This window comes from Chenopodium quinoa, unplaced genomic scaffold, assembly GCF_001683475.1.
Source record: "Chenopodium quinoa cultivar QQ74 unplaced genomic scaffold, ASM168347v1, whole genome shotgun sequence".
Lineage (NCBI taxonomy): Eukaryota > Viridiplantae > Streptophyta > Magnoliopsida > Caryophyllales > Amaranthaceae > Chenopodium > Chenopodium quinoa.
Genome location: NW_018744304.1, coordinates 6786713 through 6805072, shown reverse-complemented (window position 1 = coordinate 6805072; position 18360 = coordinate 6786713). Strand labels below are relative to the sequence as shown.

The 18360-nt window shown below is 31.7% G+C and overlaps 1 protein-coding gene across 1 annotated transcript; it reads right to left on the bottom strand.

Annotated features, from left to right (window-relative positions):
* Positions 1-10166: 10166 nt before the first annotated feature.
* Positions 10167-17958, bottom strand: LOC110695766 (GDSL esterase/lipase At5g03610-like). The gene is made up of 5 exons (XM_021873000.1): positions 17746-17958; positions 17235-17441; positions 14302-14573; positions 11276-11591; positions 10167-10724 (listed from the first exon to the last, which is right to left on the bottom strand). Exons 1-5 carry the CDS (start codon positions 17801-17803, stop codon positions 10504-10506), a joined length of 1074 nt encoding a protein of 357 aa, XP_021728692.1. The 5' UTR covers positions 17804-17958; the 3' UTR covers positions 10167-10503.
* Positions 17959-18360: the final 402 nt, after the last annotated feature.

Here is an 18360-nt window from a genome sequence, read left to right as displayed (position 1 = left end):
ACTAACAATAGAAATTGATTGTCTAGCAATATTATATGCTTGATGAGGGGCACGTGCACTATATTACAAGTTATGACATTGTCAACGATTGACAATATAAAAATTCAAAATATATAATAATTTAAAATCTATATAATAGTACAATCTGAATTTTTAATATAAAAAACATGTACGCTATTAGAGATGTCAATTCGGGTATTCAAGTTGGGTTCGGGTTTGAGTTAAGTGATAACACGATATTATACATGATTTATATGTGATATTTGGTCATGTTTTATTGTGTTTTCTTCATTCTCCTAATCTTTTTGAGCTATTATTCTTCCTATTTCGATATTGTTCTTCTCGGTTTGTTTTTTTTTGTTTTTATAGGAATAGGGCTCGATTTGCGTGGAATTTATTTTGATCGTGAAATATTTCTTTATATGGAGCGTTTCTAGCATCAATGGAGCATTTTGGCAACCTACTCCACAGCTTGGTTGTGGCGTGCAATCTGTTGGCCACAACCTGGTTGTGGGCATCTATATTGGAGCAAGGGAGAGGCGAAGACAGCTCGCTCCACAGCCTGGTTGTGGCGGTTTTCTTCGTGTCACAACCCACCTGTGGCAGCTCGTTTTGGTGGCGTTTGAGAGTCCTATTTAAATAAAAATATCTAGTTTTACGCTAGGATATAAATAGGTTTTAGATAGTCTTTTATTTATCACTTTTTCAAATATTATTTTAGAATTTTTGGGTATTACATTCTTCCATATTATTTTCTAGGGTTTTGATTTCAAGATTGAAGATTTCATAATTAATTCCAAGTATTGATTTCTTCTCTCAATTCTCTTATTTTATTATTGTTAATTATGTTTTCTTTATTGATTATCATTCTTGATTTCATGAATATGTGTGAGTAGTTTCTTTATTCCAAGATCTAGCGGAACCCGAATATGATTAATGCTTGATTTAATTCTTTAAATCATCTAAGGTTGTGTTTGGAAACATGATATTCATTTCAAATGTTGGAATTGAATTTCAGAATTTGAAATCTTGATATTCAATTCCATTGTTAGGTGTTTGGGAAACATTAGAATTTCATTTCCAAAATTTGAAATCCTAACTTTTGTTTGGAGATGACTGATATTTGAATTAAGCAAATAAAATTTTCATTAAGAAAAAATTACATTTACTTAATTATTAATTAAATTAAACAAGCAGAAAAAAAAAGAAAATAAATGAACTAAACAAATTATAAACATTTAACTATAAATTGGAGGAACTTATACTCAACAATTAAAAATTTAATCAAAAAAACTGAAAATTAACTGATATTTTCGACCAAAAAACTGTGCAATTAGTCGTATTATCCGGAAATTAAGATGATTCAATGGAGGCCAAGAGAAAGCTCAAAAGCTTCTTTAATGGACGAGTGATAGCTCACAAGTCGGTTCAGTGGAGGAGAAAGAAAGCTCACATGCCGTTTCAATGGAGGGGAGAGAGACCTTACACGCCGCTTAAATGGAGGAGAGAGAAAGATCATACGTCGCTTCAATGGAGGACAAAGAAAAGCTCAGACGCAACCTTAATGGAGAATTGAGAGTACACTTTCACGAAGAAGACAAATTAAAGCTCACTAGTTGCTCTAATGGAGAATTTGAGTACGAAAAAAACATATCAATCTTCAATGGAGTAGAGAGCTCACAAAATGCTTCAATGGAGGAGAGAGAAACCAAGGCGAGGAGAGAGAAAATCAGAAAAGGGGAAATCGGGTCTATCCCTAGGAGAGAGAAAGTCAGTTTTTTAATTTTTTAATTTTTTTTTATAAGAAAGTAAGAATTTGAAATGATAGGCTTTGGGATGGAATTTGAAATTTTGATAAAATGGGTATAATTTTTTAAGGGTTGGATTTCAACCAAATGCAAATTCAAATTTTAACATTACCCAAATTTGTTTTTTGGCCCAAATCCATCATTTCAAATGAAATGCTTGGAACCAAACAGGTCATAATGATAATTGCAAATGATATGCTTAATTGATTGTGCTCATGCCAATACTAGATTAGGGATAATTGATATTGTTATTAATCCATTGTTTTAATCGCAACGAGAGTTGGGTTTTGACGGGTTTGAATAAATCAATTAAGGGTTTGAAGTTCATCACGGGAGTAGTTGAATGGATGATTAGGAAGTTAGGGTAATGTGCTCAAGGTGTTTAATTTACATTATTCCACATAAGTAGGCTTGATTGTGATTAGGAAAGCCATTGATAACTCGGGAGAGACCATTGGTACTATTCAGGGATTACTTTTCCTCTTTAATCAATTGAATTATATGTTAGGGGTAGAACAACTATTGCATTAATTGTATTCGTGGTAATGCTTGATCTTGGATGTCTTTTGTATTTGATTATCATATTAATTAGTTTAATCGTCGTTCTTGATATTTAGTTATTGATTCTCAATTATTTGATTTGGTTACTTTCTTAGTAGTTACTTAAGTCTAATTAATTAGTTGAACCATAGTCTCTTGGGATACGACCCTTGCTTGCCCATCTACATAGTAGTGGTCTAGTTAGGTTTATTTTTGTTAGGAACGCGACACGCCTATCATTAAGTCAGGTCTCAAGTAAAATCAGGTATCTGGTTATGTTGAGTCAACTAGCCTCCAGATCAGGTTTAGGTTCGGGTCGGGTCAATCTTGGTTCAGGTTATTTCGGGTCATTCACCCTTTCGAGTGTAGGTTGGGTTCGATTGAGTCAAATTCAGGTGGAGTTCAATTTCAGGATCAGATTTTGACAAGTCAAGTTTGGGCGGGTTTATAATTGGTAAATTTGGGTTCAGGTTACGATTGGGTTAGATAATTATTGGGTTTAGGGCATGTTCTCATTGACTAAACTGAGCTGAACTGAACTGAACTGAACTGAACTGAAATGAGCTAAACTGAACTGAACTGAACTGAACTGAACTAAAATGAATATTTTATAAGAGAAGGAAATTAGGAGCTGAACTGAACTGAACTGAACTGAGCTGAATTGAACTGAACTGAACTGAATTTCAACGTAAGAGAACAAGCCTTTAATCTTTAAATTGGATTATTCATAATTAGGTTTGCGTTAGGTTCAATTCAAATCAATATCAATGTGGTCAAGTTGAAACTATTTAGTTAAGTCTTCCATAATTTGATCAAGCATTATGAAGATTTTATTAATCATATATAATAAAAAAAAAAACAAGAGGTACATAATCTAAATAAATTGTACCAATATGTTCTAAAGCCAACATATTGGTATATTATCTTAACATATTTTACATGATTTTATCATTTTTTAAGACAAAGTTTTTTTTTTTTTTTTGATGAAAATAAATAAATAAATAAAACCGTTGTCTTAAAAAAAATGATAAAATCGTGTACAATCTGTTAAGACAACGGTTTTATCATTGTAAACAAATTAAACTCAAGATATATTTAGTTTAATTTGTTTTGGGTTATTTGGGTTAAAGCAGATTGCATTGAAATTCAATTTTATGTTAGTCTGGACAAGGGCGGAGTGGGTTAGCAAAGATGAATTGATGAGTCATATAAAGCCCGATTATGGGTTGTTACAGGTCGGTTCAATGATAAATTAATAACAAATTATGTCGGGTTATTATCATTTTTGACTTCTAATTGGGTTGGGTACTAGTTCGGGTTTGGATGGCAGTTAGGTCGAGCTAAATTTGTTGTCGGTTACTCAAGTTCAGGTTCAAGTTATAAATTATCGAATCATATCGGTTGTCGGTTATTTTCATGTCTATGATATTTATTTTATTTTTGAAAAACCCTTAAATACACATATAGTTTAACAAAATATTGGATACACACCATACAATGGGTGTAGTTTAATGAAAAATAAAGTTAGTACATGTAAGGGTGGGAGAGGTTAAAGGAACATGATGGGTGAAATAAATACAATATACATTTTTACAAAGGTGGTCCTATTTCCTTAATGATAGTGTGTCAATTAATTTGAAAAAGCTTAAAAAGGAAGGTGTATCAAATATTCAATTATTGTGAAACAGGGAGAGTAGCATCTAAATGTTATATAGAATAAACTTATAATATTGTATTTCGTCAATAATAATAATAATAATAATAATAATAATAATAATAATAATAATAATAATAATAATAATATTCCTGGATGGGTCTGTGTAGATTTGATAGGATCTTCTCCTTTGACACAGTCAGGGCTATCTGACTTTATTCTTGGACGGGTTGTGGCTGATGCAGCTCATCGTAAGCGGGTTAAGTATGAGGCTCGTTGTCAGGCGATTGGATATGGGTTCATTCCCTTCTCCTTTTCTTCGTTTGGTGAATTAGAGAAGGAGGTTGTTGCGTTGCTTAAGCGAATTCAAAGGTTCTCGACGACGCAAGGCATTGGAGCACCTGCTGCAGCTCATATTTTTACTAGGGTAGGCTTTGCTATAGCTAGAGGAGTGGGGGCCCAGATTGTATCTCGGCTTCCCACTAATTTATTGTAGGTTGTATGACTTTTTTGTTTTTGAGAAGTAATAGTATGACTTTTTTGTTTTTGAGAAGTAATAGTAATAGTAATAGTAATAGTAATAGTAATAGTAATAGTAATAGTAATAGTAATAGTAATAGTAATAGTAATAGTAGTAGTAGTAGTAGTAGTAGTAGTAGTAGTAGTAGTAATAATAATAATAATAATAATAATAATAATAATAATAATAATAATAATAATAATAATAATAATAATAATAATAATAGGATTTGCGATAGCTACAGGGGTAGGGGCCCAGATTGTATCTCGGCTCCCCACCAATTTTTTGTAAATTGATTGACTTTGTAGGTTTTTTGAAAATTTTATAATAATAATAATAATAATAATAATAATAATAGTAATAATAATAATAATAATAATAATAATAATAATAATAATAATAATAGGATTTGTGATAGCTACAGGAGTGGGGGCCCAGATTGTATCTCGGCTTCCCACTAATTTTTTGTAGTGTATGACTTTGTTTATTTTTGAGATAATAATAATAATAATAATAATAATAATAATAATAATAATAATAATAATAATAGTATTGAATTAAATTTTAAACTAGGTTAGGTCCCGTGTTATGCACGATATAATTTAACATTCATTGTAAATTTAGCATTATATTTGATTTAAAAAAAATTAAAAATTATCTAAAACTATTGTGAAATTTTTTTGACCTTAATTACTTTCTTCTTATTTCATGTCTTCAAAAAAATATAAACATTGAAGATTATTATGTAAAAGAGGTTTTTAGTTGAATATGTATCTTAGAATTATGTCGTTGATCATAGGGGTAATTTTGATATTTCAAAGACAAATTGATGTATTGTTTTTCTTACTATAAATCAAAAAACTATTTTAAAGTTAAATATATAAGGGAAAATTTTCAAAAATAATACAAACTTTTCAAAAATAATATATAAGGGAATTTTTTTTTTTATGGTTATTTTTTTTCTTTCTTCTTTTTCCTTCTAAATCTTAGCTTGTAGATATATATATCTTTAATATTTGTGATTAAATTTCCATTTTTTAAATGCAAAATTTTCCTTCTTTTGTTGTATCACTACAAGAAAATAACTTTTTCGTAGCGATTATTTTAACCTTTAGTATCGATTGTAATTGCAACAAAGAGCTTTCCCAACGAATGATCATTCGATACAATATCCCCCGTTGCCTTAGCCTTTAGTAGTAGTTTTCAATATCGATGGGGTTGGCCTCAATAATCGATACGAAAAACTACATCCAATCGTGGTGATTATTGTGGCGATTACAATCGCTATAAATGTTTAACTCATTTTCTTCAAAAAAAAAACATGCGTATGATCTTTACAAGTAGGGCTGTGCAGAGTACGGTCTAAACCGCACCAAACTGCAATTTTGCGGTTTGGTGCGGTTTGCGGTTTGGAAATTATGGTGCAGTTTTCAAATTTGACCAAACCGCGGTTTTGTGGTTTGGTGCGGTTTCAAAAAAATTTCAAACCAAACCGCACCGCAAACCACAATTTAATGCAAAGACTCTTATATGGAAAGAATACTCTTATATTGTATTTATATGTACTGAATTGTGTGGGTCATTATTAAGAAAACCAAAGTTTTCCTTTCTTATTACTCTCCGTTTCTTGTGCTTTGGAGTTGTAATGGAGTGGTTGTGGTTTACTTAATGATTTTGCTCCATGTTTGCCTTGGCATGTTACTAGGTCACTATTAACATTGAAGTAAAGCACTACTTCTTTATTGAATTATTTGCATAGTTGTACAGTTTCCAAGTAAAAATTTCATAACAAAAGATTAGCAAATAATCATTATTTGTGAGGTAAAAAAAATTATGGAAAAACCGCAAACCGCACTGCACCAAACCGTATTTTGCGGTGCGGTTTGGTGCGGTTTGTATAGAATTGAGGTTTGGTGCGGTGTGAAAAAATCACAAACCACAATTTTGCGGTTTGGTGCGGTTTGAGATCCAAACCGCACCGTGCACAACCCTATTTACAAGATTCGAACATGCAATCTCAAACTCTTATATTAAATGGTTCACCAATAAGCTATGACATATTTTATGTATTCTTTGTCAAACAATATTTATATATCTAGTGTTGAAAAAACTTTTCATATCGATTTTTAGGATTTAGTGGCGATTGTAAATGATTCGATTTCTCAAAATTATATAAATGTGTAAAAATAGTGTGGATATGTATTATTATGTTTTCCATATCGATTATATATGGGAAAACCATGGCGATTGTAAAATGATACGACTTCCTTAATTAATTCACAAACAGACTTGCATATTGTAGCGAATGTACAATCACTACGAAATAATCGTTACGAAAAGACATTTTTCTTGTAGTGTATATTAAATACGAATAAGTATATAGTAGAAGAAGTTTCCTAAAAAAAAAGGTAAATAAGATTGTTTGTGTGTGATTCTTATTAAGTATAAGAAGTTTATATCCTTTAAAAAATAATAGGAAAATTTAATAATAATCCAACTTTTGCTCCATTCTCCCAAAATGCACCAACCTTTAATCTTCTAGAATAAACACAAGTTTGTATTTTTTTTCTCCCATATTAAACCCAAATGACTTGTAACCTGAACAACCGATCATTTTTTTATTTTCCATTTTAATTATCTTTTTAAATTAAAAAATTAACAAAATAAAAACCAAATTTAAAACTCAGACCATCGCAACCCTCCTCCCTAACCCACTGCCAGCCACTCCCCCTTCCCTCCCCCTGTCAGCGCCCGACGCCCTGCCCACCCGCAGGCGCCGATGACCTTACCCCTCCCTTTCTTCCTCTTCCCCCCTACCCAAAATCGCTGAAGCCACCCTAAATGGATGATTTGCGATTTGTTAGGTTTTGCGATTACAGGGAAGTTGTGGTTTGGTACAATTGACGCGTGGCAGCCAAGTGAAGCTGGATGCAGGATGATATGGTGGCCGGATTTGTGGCGGTGAGGATGTAGTGCAGTGTTTGGTGGCTGATTTTGGTGAAGTAAAAATTGAAGGTGAGAGGACAGTTGGGCGATGGCGTGAGGTGGTTGGTGCGAGCTGCTTTGTTTAGGTGCAATGGAGTGCAACTGTGTAGGGAGCAGGGGATCGGAGTTGCGCGAGCTTTAGTTTGTTGAGGTGCTGCTTATGGTTGGGTGTTGGCTGCCGATAGGCCGAGGAGGGGTGGCTAGTAGGGAGTGGGGCTGGGAGGGGTTTTTTTTTTTTTTTTTCTTATTAATTGATTTAAAAATTAAAATAATTAATTTTTGTTGATTATCAAAAAAAATAAAATAAAAATTAACCAATAAAAACATGACACGTGGATTGCAACCTTGTATCACAGGTCAAGTGACTTGCTTGGTTTAATGAGAGAAAAAAAATATTCAAACTTGTATTTATTTTGGGAAAGTTTAAAGGTTGGTCCATTTTGGGAGAGTAGAGGAAAGGTTGGTTTGTTGTTAGATTTTCCTAACGAAAAAAAAACTCAATGATTAAGTAATTATATGTTGCCAAAAGTCCCAAAACATGTACTCCCTCCATTTTTAAATACTTGCTCCATTTCTCTTGGACACGCATGCCGATGCTAATCTTTGATCACTAATATCTTTAATTATCAATAGGTATAACTTCTAACAAGTGAAAATTAATAATCTATTCATTGAGATGATTCCAACAAGTACTCACACGACTATATTTTTTCTTATATATAAATCACAAACATTAGTCAAAGTAGGATAAATGAATAGTGCAAAAAATAAAAATGGAACAAGTATTTAAAAACGGAGGGAGTATCTTATATAGACATATCCATCTATAGAATGTAAAATATTATCACTTATATTATACGGTTACTTAAGACAATTATTATTATGTAATGGTTTCCTAAAATAAAAGTTTCATAAAATGGAAGGTTTTTTTTAAAAAAAAAAAAAAAAAAGTGAAGACATATAAAAATTAACACGTGTTATTGATGATGTATTTTTTAGTATATACGAAGTATAGGGTATTGAAACTATTGATTTGTTTTACAAAGATCATTAAAGCTGAGGGTAGGCCGAACGTTAGGCCAAAAAGTGGCCCATGCAAATTTTTCCTTAACGATATATGCCCACCGGTAATGGGCCATGCATGCCGAGGACTTGTTCCTTTTCTTTTTTCCTTTTAAGCCCAATTTATTTTAGTATTCAACTATTCAAAATTATCAACAAGAAAAATCCATAAAACTTGATACCCATTATATTCTCAAAAGATAAATTCTAATAAACGTAGACACGTAGTATATGCTTATAGGCTTATAGCTAGTCAAGCCAGTCCTCTTCTGGGTATAACTAGTTTAGTTTGGTTTAGTTGTTTAGGTTGGAAAAAATTCAATTTATAAAATTTGTTTGATTTTGAAACTCACGGTGGTTGGGGTGGAGCGTTAGTGGCTGTTGACCACTAGAGAGAACGGTAAAAAGTTTTTTTTGAAAGAAGTCCTAATTAAAGGACGCTAAATTTCATTAATATAAGCCATACGACATCTACAATTGACAATGAACGATAATGAAAACGAATTTAACAAAATCAAACAAGAATTAATCGGGGAAAGGCTAAGAATCCAAATACATAAACATAACAATTCGGCATATTCTCGATTCGTTGTCTCATACAACTTTTTGAGTGGATCCGTCATCGCTTCACAATTTTGTGAGAAAGTAAATTCTTGTGCTGATTCCGTAACCCGAATATGAGCCATAATCAATGGTAGCCCCGCACAACCGGAGATCAAATTAAGCGCAAATAAAACCTTGTCTTTCGAAGGAGTCCGAAAAACCTTGTCTTTCGAAGGAGATCGAAAAAACCTTGTCTTTTGAAGGAGATAAACCCTTTCTTTTGAGGGAGACATTATTGTAACCTAAACAAAAAGCTTAAAAGAAAAATAAAGATTGGGGCTTTCCACCAGTGAAATCCGATGGAAGCCCCTTTAAAATTGACAATGGAGACTAGATTTAGGAGAGAGAAGAGAGAAAAGGAGGCTAGGGTTTTTTTGTTGTTGTTGTTGTATTTAAGTATAACGGTAAAAAGTTATGTGTATAGTAAAAGTATGAAATTGAGGTACAATTAATTATTTTTATAATCGTTATTATAAGGATAAATACGTAATTTTATTTTATTTTACGGGCGTTAGTTAGATATTTGAGGGCGATATTTAACAACCCCTTAATTTATTTATTTATTTTTTTTACAGGATTTAAGGTGGAGAAATAAAATACTCATACCAACATCCTACTATTAAACCAACTCAACATCGAGTCAAAATTATATCTATTTGCAAATTTATATATTCTCTCCGTGATTTAATAAGTGTTACAGTTTGACCAAACGCGCATGTCGAGGCACGACTTTGACCATTAATTTATCTAATCATATGTTAATAAAATTATAGGCTAATTCATATTATGAAAGTATACATTATAACGAATCCAATAATGTATTATACAATATCATTTGTTTTATATATATATATATATATATATATATATATATACTAGTGAATTAATCAAGTCAAAATCATTATGTGAATATATAGTGGAAAAAGTCAAAATATAACACTTATTAAAACATAGAGGGAATAATAAAATCATCTTTAGTAACCCTCTAAAACAATTGTCTATTGATCAATACCCATTATTCAACTTTCATATCTTAGCTTATTAATCCATTCTTTTTACATCACTAATCACAAATTTGCGTTTGAAGTAGAGAAGGCACATATTAAAATTATAATTTATGCGATTATCCCACAACAATAGATGTGATAGCAAATCAATTAAAAACAAACAAAGAATCACATTAAGCTAATAAGGACATTAACCTACAAAGACACAAAACTTACACAAAATACATGCAATTTTTACAACCACTAGTACAAGTTTATTCTTAGGAACATTATTGACCATTCTCCATGGCACCGATGAACCAACCTTAGGTAGCAGCTAGCTAACTAATTTTGTAGGTCATTAAGGTTAGCCTGTAACGTCGTGGAACGAGTTAGAGCCTCCCAACCGGCTTGCGTTGGGTGTACTTCATCCCAGAAGAAGTAAGACTTTGGGTCTTGGCATACTGTGTACATCTTATTGCCCTTATCATCAACACTTCCACAATAGTAATTTTGATTAATTCCCGTGCAACATGGCTTCATTAAATTGTCAAGATTTGAATTTCCTGCATGAGAAGAAACCAGATTATAGTATTAGAGGTTTAGATCTTGAATTAAGCTAGCTAGCATACATGTTCAAACACTAGGCATTCAATTTATTTCACTTTCGACCAATCCAAGCTTGGTCTAGTGGTAAGGTTTATCAGCACACAACCCAAAGGTTGTGGGATCAAACCCCACTAGAGGCAATTTGAGGTGGGGATTCCCTTAACCCCCCTTCACTTCCAAATTGTCTAGCTCACTAACTTGGGTCGGATTGGACATGTGAGAGGGTTGGGCCCGAGAAGGCCCTTTTCCTTACCATAAAAAAAAACTAGAACACACACAAATACAGTCACTCTATCAACATTTCACCCTATTAGATGTCTAACTGTTAAGGATATGATAAAGTCAAAATACATGGATGATCATTATTTAAAAGTCTAATGATTACATAACTTACTAATTAAATTAATTAAGAAAGTGATCTATTACAAGGAAACAAAACCTATTTTCTATCATGAAAAATAACATAAGGAGATATAATGAAATCAATTAATTATAAGTGATCACATACCTTGTTGAGTTCCTTTTTCTTGGAAGATCGATAAAAAGGCGTTGTATAAATCGATTATGACAACAGGGGAGCCATGATCTTGAGTAGTTTCATTGTTTAACTTGGTAACTGCTTGTTCTAATAAGAGATTATGGAACATAACAGCCTTGTTGAAAGTTTCATTGCACCTTTGGAATGAATTTTCTTTTGTGCTACGAGGTAAACATCCCAAAGGTTGTAATGCTGTCACTGATATTTTCTTCACTCCTAAATTCTTGATGCGTTGAATATCAACCACTAATTGACTTACCACTTGTGGGATAAACGTTTGTAAACCCTATATAAAAAATATTGAAATAATTAGATTAAGATTAAAAAGGGATGTTAATTCATAATTGTATATAGTCTAACATGCATAAATTCATTTAAACAATGACAAAGCTAAAATGTATTATATAAAACGGGCCAAATTAGGTATGGTAAATGATAAAGAGAAACATATACATTCCTATACTATGTAAAAATCGTGGGATGAACAGGTTTATATAAATATCGATCAATTGTTCTAGGCGTCCAACAGGTATAATAAACGTCGATCTACATTTCCACCTAATATGCAATACACTACAAGAAAAAAGATCAAATTATCATTCTCCATTGTTTAAATTATCAGTTTTTCAAAACAATGGAAATCCATTAGGTAGAAGAACATTCAAGCAATTGAGCATCTTAGATTGGGAGCAAGCTCAATTATATGTTCTTATGAATTGTCAAGTACAACTATTTGTGCAGTAAGTCATCAATATCATTTTATTCTTTTAATCATTAATTCATCTTTATCTGAAATACCACTAACACGTATATGATTAACAGAGAGTATGCCTCTATTGGAGGGCCAAAACCAAGTGTAGTTGATTGGTTTCAATCACGAGTAAGTGTTATGTCTTGATGTTAAGGTTAAGGTTATGGTTATGGTTTGAAAGTGTTAATACTCTATAATGACTTATTTTCATAGATATGGAATCTTCATATGGAAGGAGATCCAAGAATAACAACTGAGTTACTATCATTGTCATCACGAGGCCTGAGTAAAAGTGTTAGAAGCTATCAAGGATATATACTATGTAAATGGGCATCGTTTTCACACTAACAACCGTCAAAGAAGGCGAAAGACACTAAATAGTGGAGTAGTTGTTAAAGGAGATGAAGAGAGTGGAGAGAGAGACTTTTTTGGGGTTTTAAAAGAAGTCATAAGAGTTGGAGTATGCCGTTCCAAATGGTGGGGATAAGGAACCAATCGTGGTGTTATTTAAATGTGTTTGGTTTGATATTTATAGGGAGGGGCGAGGGATAAAAAGGGACAAGTTTGGCACTATTAGTGTCAACATTAAAAGGTTTTTACAAACCAATGAGCCATTTTCTATGGCATCTCTCCTAAGTTGAGGCCTTCCAAAGGCAGGTTTGATAGGTACCTGGACATACATATCAAGGGGCATAAGAGGCATTTCGCATGAATTTACCCATCTCTCTCCTCCTTTCTCTCACCCATGTGCTGAATTTAAGTGTACTAATGGGTGATTAATAGTATCACTAGATGATCAAATAGTATCATTGAACATTCAGTGGTACTATATATTTATTCAGTGGTATTAGCTACGTGTAGAAATAGTATCACTACATAGTCAATGATATTATATAAGCTTTCAGTGGTACATTTAAAACTGGTCCCACGTGTCCATCTCTCTCCTCCTTTTCTCTCATCCCCATGTGCTTTACAATCCTCCTTTTCAATAGTACATTAGTACTTTCTCTCCCAAGTTGGACAAGTCTATTACGTAAGGGCACATAATGAGCCAAATACATATAGACATTATAGTACCTTGTTTAAAATTTACTCCATGTAAAGTTTCTCGTGACATGTACTCCGTAGTAGTCCAAAAAATACGAGTATAATCCTAATTGAAATGTTATGTTCCTTAAAACTAAATTGTCTTTTTCTCCTTTTAGGCTTTTTATATATATCAACACTTCATACTCGTCAACATGACTTCATAATGTTCATATAAATCATACCAAGGCCTAATTGAAATACTTAAAGACTAGTTATGCCGCCCAAGGCCCAACAATAAAGGATTAAAGGGTTATGTTAATTTAAAATGTTACTAGTAGAAAACTTATTAATAAGCAACTCCAAATTGCACGCAAAAATTTTTCCCGTCAAATTGCGTGCAACAAATGATGTTTAATTTCAAAAAAAAAAAAAAAAGGTTTAATGTTTTAATATGAGTATATAATTTAAGAAAGAGATTTCATAGCTACCCTGCATTTTTAAACAAATAATTATGATGAGTTGATTACCTATGCGTGTAAGTAAAAGAGGGTGAATTAAGATTGAAAGCACAGCCCTACCCTAACATATAATTTAATATACTTGTACATTTCATTCCTTTATTAATTTGATTATATTAAAAATTTTGCTACATTTGATTAAAGAGCATGTAATTGTGAGAGTGAGGGATAGCTCAATTGGTTAGAGCTCTCATCCCAATTTCAAAAGATTTTGGGATATGATCGATTTTAATCACCTGCCTTTGTAGATCTTTAAGGGTCTGTTCATATTTACTGATTGGAGTCAAACTGAACCGAACTAAACTAAACTGAATATTTTATGAGAGAAAGAAATTAGGAGCTGAATTGAATTGAACTGAACTGATTCGAGCTGAACTGAACAGTCTCTAAGCACAATATATATATATATATATATATATATATATATATATATATATATATATATATATATATATATATATATATATATATATATATATATATATATATATATATATATATATTTATATCAGTAGATGCACTTGGCTAGTTGCCTAACTTGGCTTATAATTATGCGTACACGTTACACGTAAATGTAAATTAGAAATTTTGTCACCTAAATAACAAACTCCATTACGACCTTTTGCCATACCATACGAAAGACAACTTATTGATAATTGAGAATGTAGCTATAACAAGAGAAAAAGTTGCATATTTACCTGATTGGTACCACCTCTAGCAAGGAAGGCTGAGTAGTCATTACCAACAAGACTAACATGAGCAATGGAGTGTTGAAGGTCGGAAGGTGTGAAAGTGTCTTCGTTTAGAAGACGTTCGAAGAAATCGATTTGGGTTGTCATGTTAGGGTAAGGCGCCGTTGTATCAAAAACACCAGTGCCTCCGTAAGCAAAGTTCATTCCATTTTTCAAATGGTTGTTTGCATATCTTCTAAATTTGTAGGCTACTGGTGACCTTATTCTTAAAGATTTAGCTGCATAAACATTGAATAATCATGGAAACTAATTAGAAACGTGGTGTAATATTTCAAATAAATCAATTCAAACATGTAATGCATCAAAATTTTCTAACAGATAGAGCAACCAGGCACAATCCAAGTTCGCATGTCATCATGTCATGTCATGTTGTGCTTGCGTGCCTAAGTTAATTATTAGCTTTTTAGTGTATTTCGTTTGTATAAAATCATGTTATGTCAAATCTTATTGTGTCATGTACGATTTTAATTTTTGTTCTACTTGTCCGCACAATAACATTCATACCTTAGCTGAAAGTACGTTTTTTGTGTTAGGTCATTTCTCATCATCTTATCATGTGGCATTGCACGGCCTAATTAATATGATCTATAACATCTATTGCCATCTTTACCCTCATTGATTTTGAATTCGAAATTTTCAATCTATAAACCAACAAAGGAGGTTACTATACCTACAACTATATTATGCCAAAGGACACCAAAAATGTAACTAAACAACACTAGGGGATCGGTTCATGATGAAATGATTATGTACTAGTAGTACTACACACACTTTAGTTTAGTCGTTGAAAACCTCATGAAATAAAATCCAAACATAAATAAATGACATGGGACACATACATGACAAATCAAAGTAACAAATTAAAAATGTAACGATATAAAGACATAAAGTAGTAAGGCTGAAACACACCATGTTTAAATACAAGTATATCTGTAAAGATGATGAAGAATCTAAGGGACCCCAATAATACAATTATTTACAGCGTTAAAGATATAAGATCATATTACTAAGGACGTGGGTAAATAATAAAGATGGAATCTAACTCCACTAATACAATTTTATCTATCATACTTTAAAAAGAATAAGGACACCTACAAAAGGTATTATTGAAAATTTGGAACATGCTAGGAAGAGAGGAGCTCCAACTTTACCAACTTAAACACAAAAGATAAAGATACCACTATGAAAAAAAAGAGAGGGTATTTGGGTAGTCTTTTCTACTCTTTTGTTGACTAGTAATCATTTGTTACATTAACTTTATTGTTTAATTTTGTTCTCATACTTATCTCTTGGGAAATATGAAATAGTACAAAATATTAACAATAATAGACTTGATTTGAACCTGACCAATCTTAATCGGACCTGATTATTTTTAATTAATTTAAATCTGATTAGTTGGAGAGAATACACCCTAAAATACCTGAATTCTAAATTCTAATAGAGATTGGTGGTAATAAAATTTAACTTAACACGCACATAATTTTTTTAGTACTCTAATAGTTTAAAATTAAGAATGTTTAAGCTAAAAAAATGGTTTAACGTTTAGAGAAAAGCCAATTTTCCATGACCATTAGCATTTAGCAAAATAAAGGAAAGTCGTTATATAGTAAATTGATAAAGACATTTAATTTGACTTCACTTATATTAATATTGCAAACCTTTGTATTTAGCTAAAGAAGGTATTCGTATGTGATGTTTGTATATACACGACATGATTGACTACCGATTAACCAAGAAGTACGTTTCCATCATATTATTATATCATGATTAGTGACACTCATTTTGCTTAATAATATACTCAAATTCATATTTATGTCTTATTAGAAATTTGGATTTCAAAATAAAGCCAATGAAAGGGACTAGAGTGCTTGATTTAGCACAAGAATTAAGTATTAAGGAGAAAATAACATAATTGGTTAAAGTTTTGAGGGGTGATACCAAAGACTTGAAATTAAATTGCGTTTTTATCACTTACATTTGTGACTCTATCTACACTAAATAAAAAGTAATTTTAAGGAGTAGATGCTACATTTAACCAGCCTACATGGCTAAATCATAGTGTTTGATGAAACTAATTTTGCAAAGCTTGAAATAGAAAAATTGTAATAAACTAATAAAGGTTCATCCTTCATTTCAATATTTTGCCAATAGACTCCATATTATATCGCTTAATAGCATCTTCAATAAATTTTCTATAGTTTAGCAAACAAAATCAATATAGTGATTACTTGATTTTAACATTATGATACGTTTTAACAATTTTTTTTTAAAAAAAATATATATATAACTTAAAATAAGATTAAGAGAATAAGGCTTTAATAATTTATTTTGTAAAAAATTACCTAAAATAAGATTAATAGAATACTCTTATAAAGTACGAGTAAAACATAGAAAAAGATACTCATTCCGAACCTTAATATTTGTCTCATTTAAAATATGTAGTTTGTAGAAAAAAGTGGAATTTTGACCATTATTATTCATTGATGACAAAACAATTACAAAGTATATGTCACATATTATTGCTTAAAGACATGTAATTTAAAGGAATTTGTTTCTTATTTTTCTTTTTTTGTGAAGACATAAAATCAAATACTTGGATGACAAACATTAAGAAATGGAACTCTTTGTAAACAATAAATAAAAATTGGTATCATATTTCCTATTAATTAAGCTACTTTTGGCTTAATTATCTCAAATATAATAACTAAAAAACTACTACTAAAAGGAGGAATTTTACATGTGCAAGTTATAGGAAAGTTTTAACAAATAATAGTGCACCATTTTCGAAAAGGGATGTAACTAATTTGACACGTAGCTAGTTTAGAACAAGTATTTGTGTCAAAAATTATGAAGAGGACAGAAGAAAATGAAAAACGTACCAAGATAATCAGTGAAAACACGACCATCCGAAAATCGGCCTGAAGGTTTGCCAGGAAATGTGATACCATATGGAATTTTCCATGATTGGCCGTTTGATATTCTGTTATTTCCTGTATCCGCATAGGAATCTCCGAACACAAACAGCTTTTCGTGGCGCCGGTGGTGGTGGTGATGGTGGCGCGATGTGCTTTCTACCACTCCACTTCCTAATAATTAATAAAGAAAATTGTCGTTAGCGATAAAATATAAAATTAAATCCTGAGCTTCAACCATTAACTTAAGTTATTAGTTGAACGTCTCAACTAGTCTTTTAAGGGTACAACCCCTAGCCGTTGAGGTTAAGGTTAAAGCGTAATAAGGTTAAAAAATTTAGCTAAGGAGGTGAGAATCAAAACTCGACCTCTTGGTTAAGAGGTGGGAGCTCGACCATAATTGAGCTCTCACTTGATTCGCTACCAAACAAGATCGAGTGTACATATAATACAGTAAATATGTTACGTACGTACGTACCTAAGAGAAGGAAAATGGCGGAGCAAAGGAAGGAGAAGGCGAATTGTGGCGGACCCATTGTAAATAACAAAGCAATGAACGAAGAATGAAATGTATATTGCGATCGATGTTAGTTGAGGTCGTAAAAAAGGGGTGTGCTTTGAATCTTTAGAAAAGTTGTGTATTTATAGTGCTCTCTGAATTAAAGCCAAACCAAAGGAAAAAGAAAATATTAGTTGTATTCTGACCACACTTTGCTGTAGAGATGGATAAAGAATTTATTAATATCCAAATTGTCTTCTTGCACTTCTTGTTATAATTTAGATGTAACACTAACAATTACTTGTATATTGTTTTACAAAGTTATGTGGTGTAAATTCAACCATTAGCATTGGGTAAGTTGGATTACTTTTGTCCGATCAAACAAGTTAAATTGGCTTCACATTTTAATATATATGTATCATATTAACTCAATCTGATTCAAACAAGTTATTTTGAATTTGAGATATAAATAAATCAATTAATCTATTAACTATTACTAAAACAGAAATATGCTGACATTATCAACTCTCTCAAATGTATATTTGTCACTTTTACATGAAATTTTTTCCCGCCAAATGCACTTATGATGTCATA

Coding starts and splice junctions, on each gene's coding strand:
- LOC110695766 (XM_021873000.1), bottom strand. CDS start 17,803: ATGGGTCCGCCACAATTCGCCTTCTCCTTCCTTTGCTCCGCCATTTTC. Junction 17,442..17,745: donor CGCCATTTTCCTTCTCTTAG/GTACGTACGTAC, acceptor ATTAATTATTAG/GAAGTGGAGTGGTAGAAAGC. Junction 10,725..11,275: donor AGAAAAAGGAACTCAACAAG/GTATGTGATCAC, acceptor CTTCTCATGCAG/GAAATTCAAATCTTGACAAT.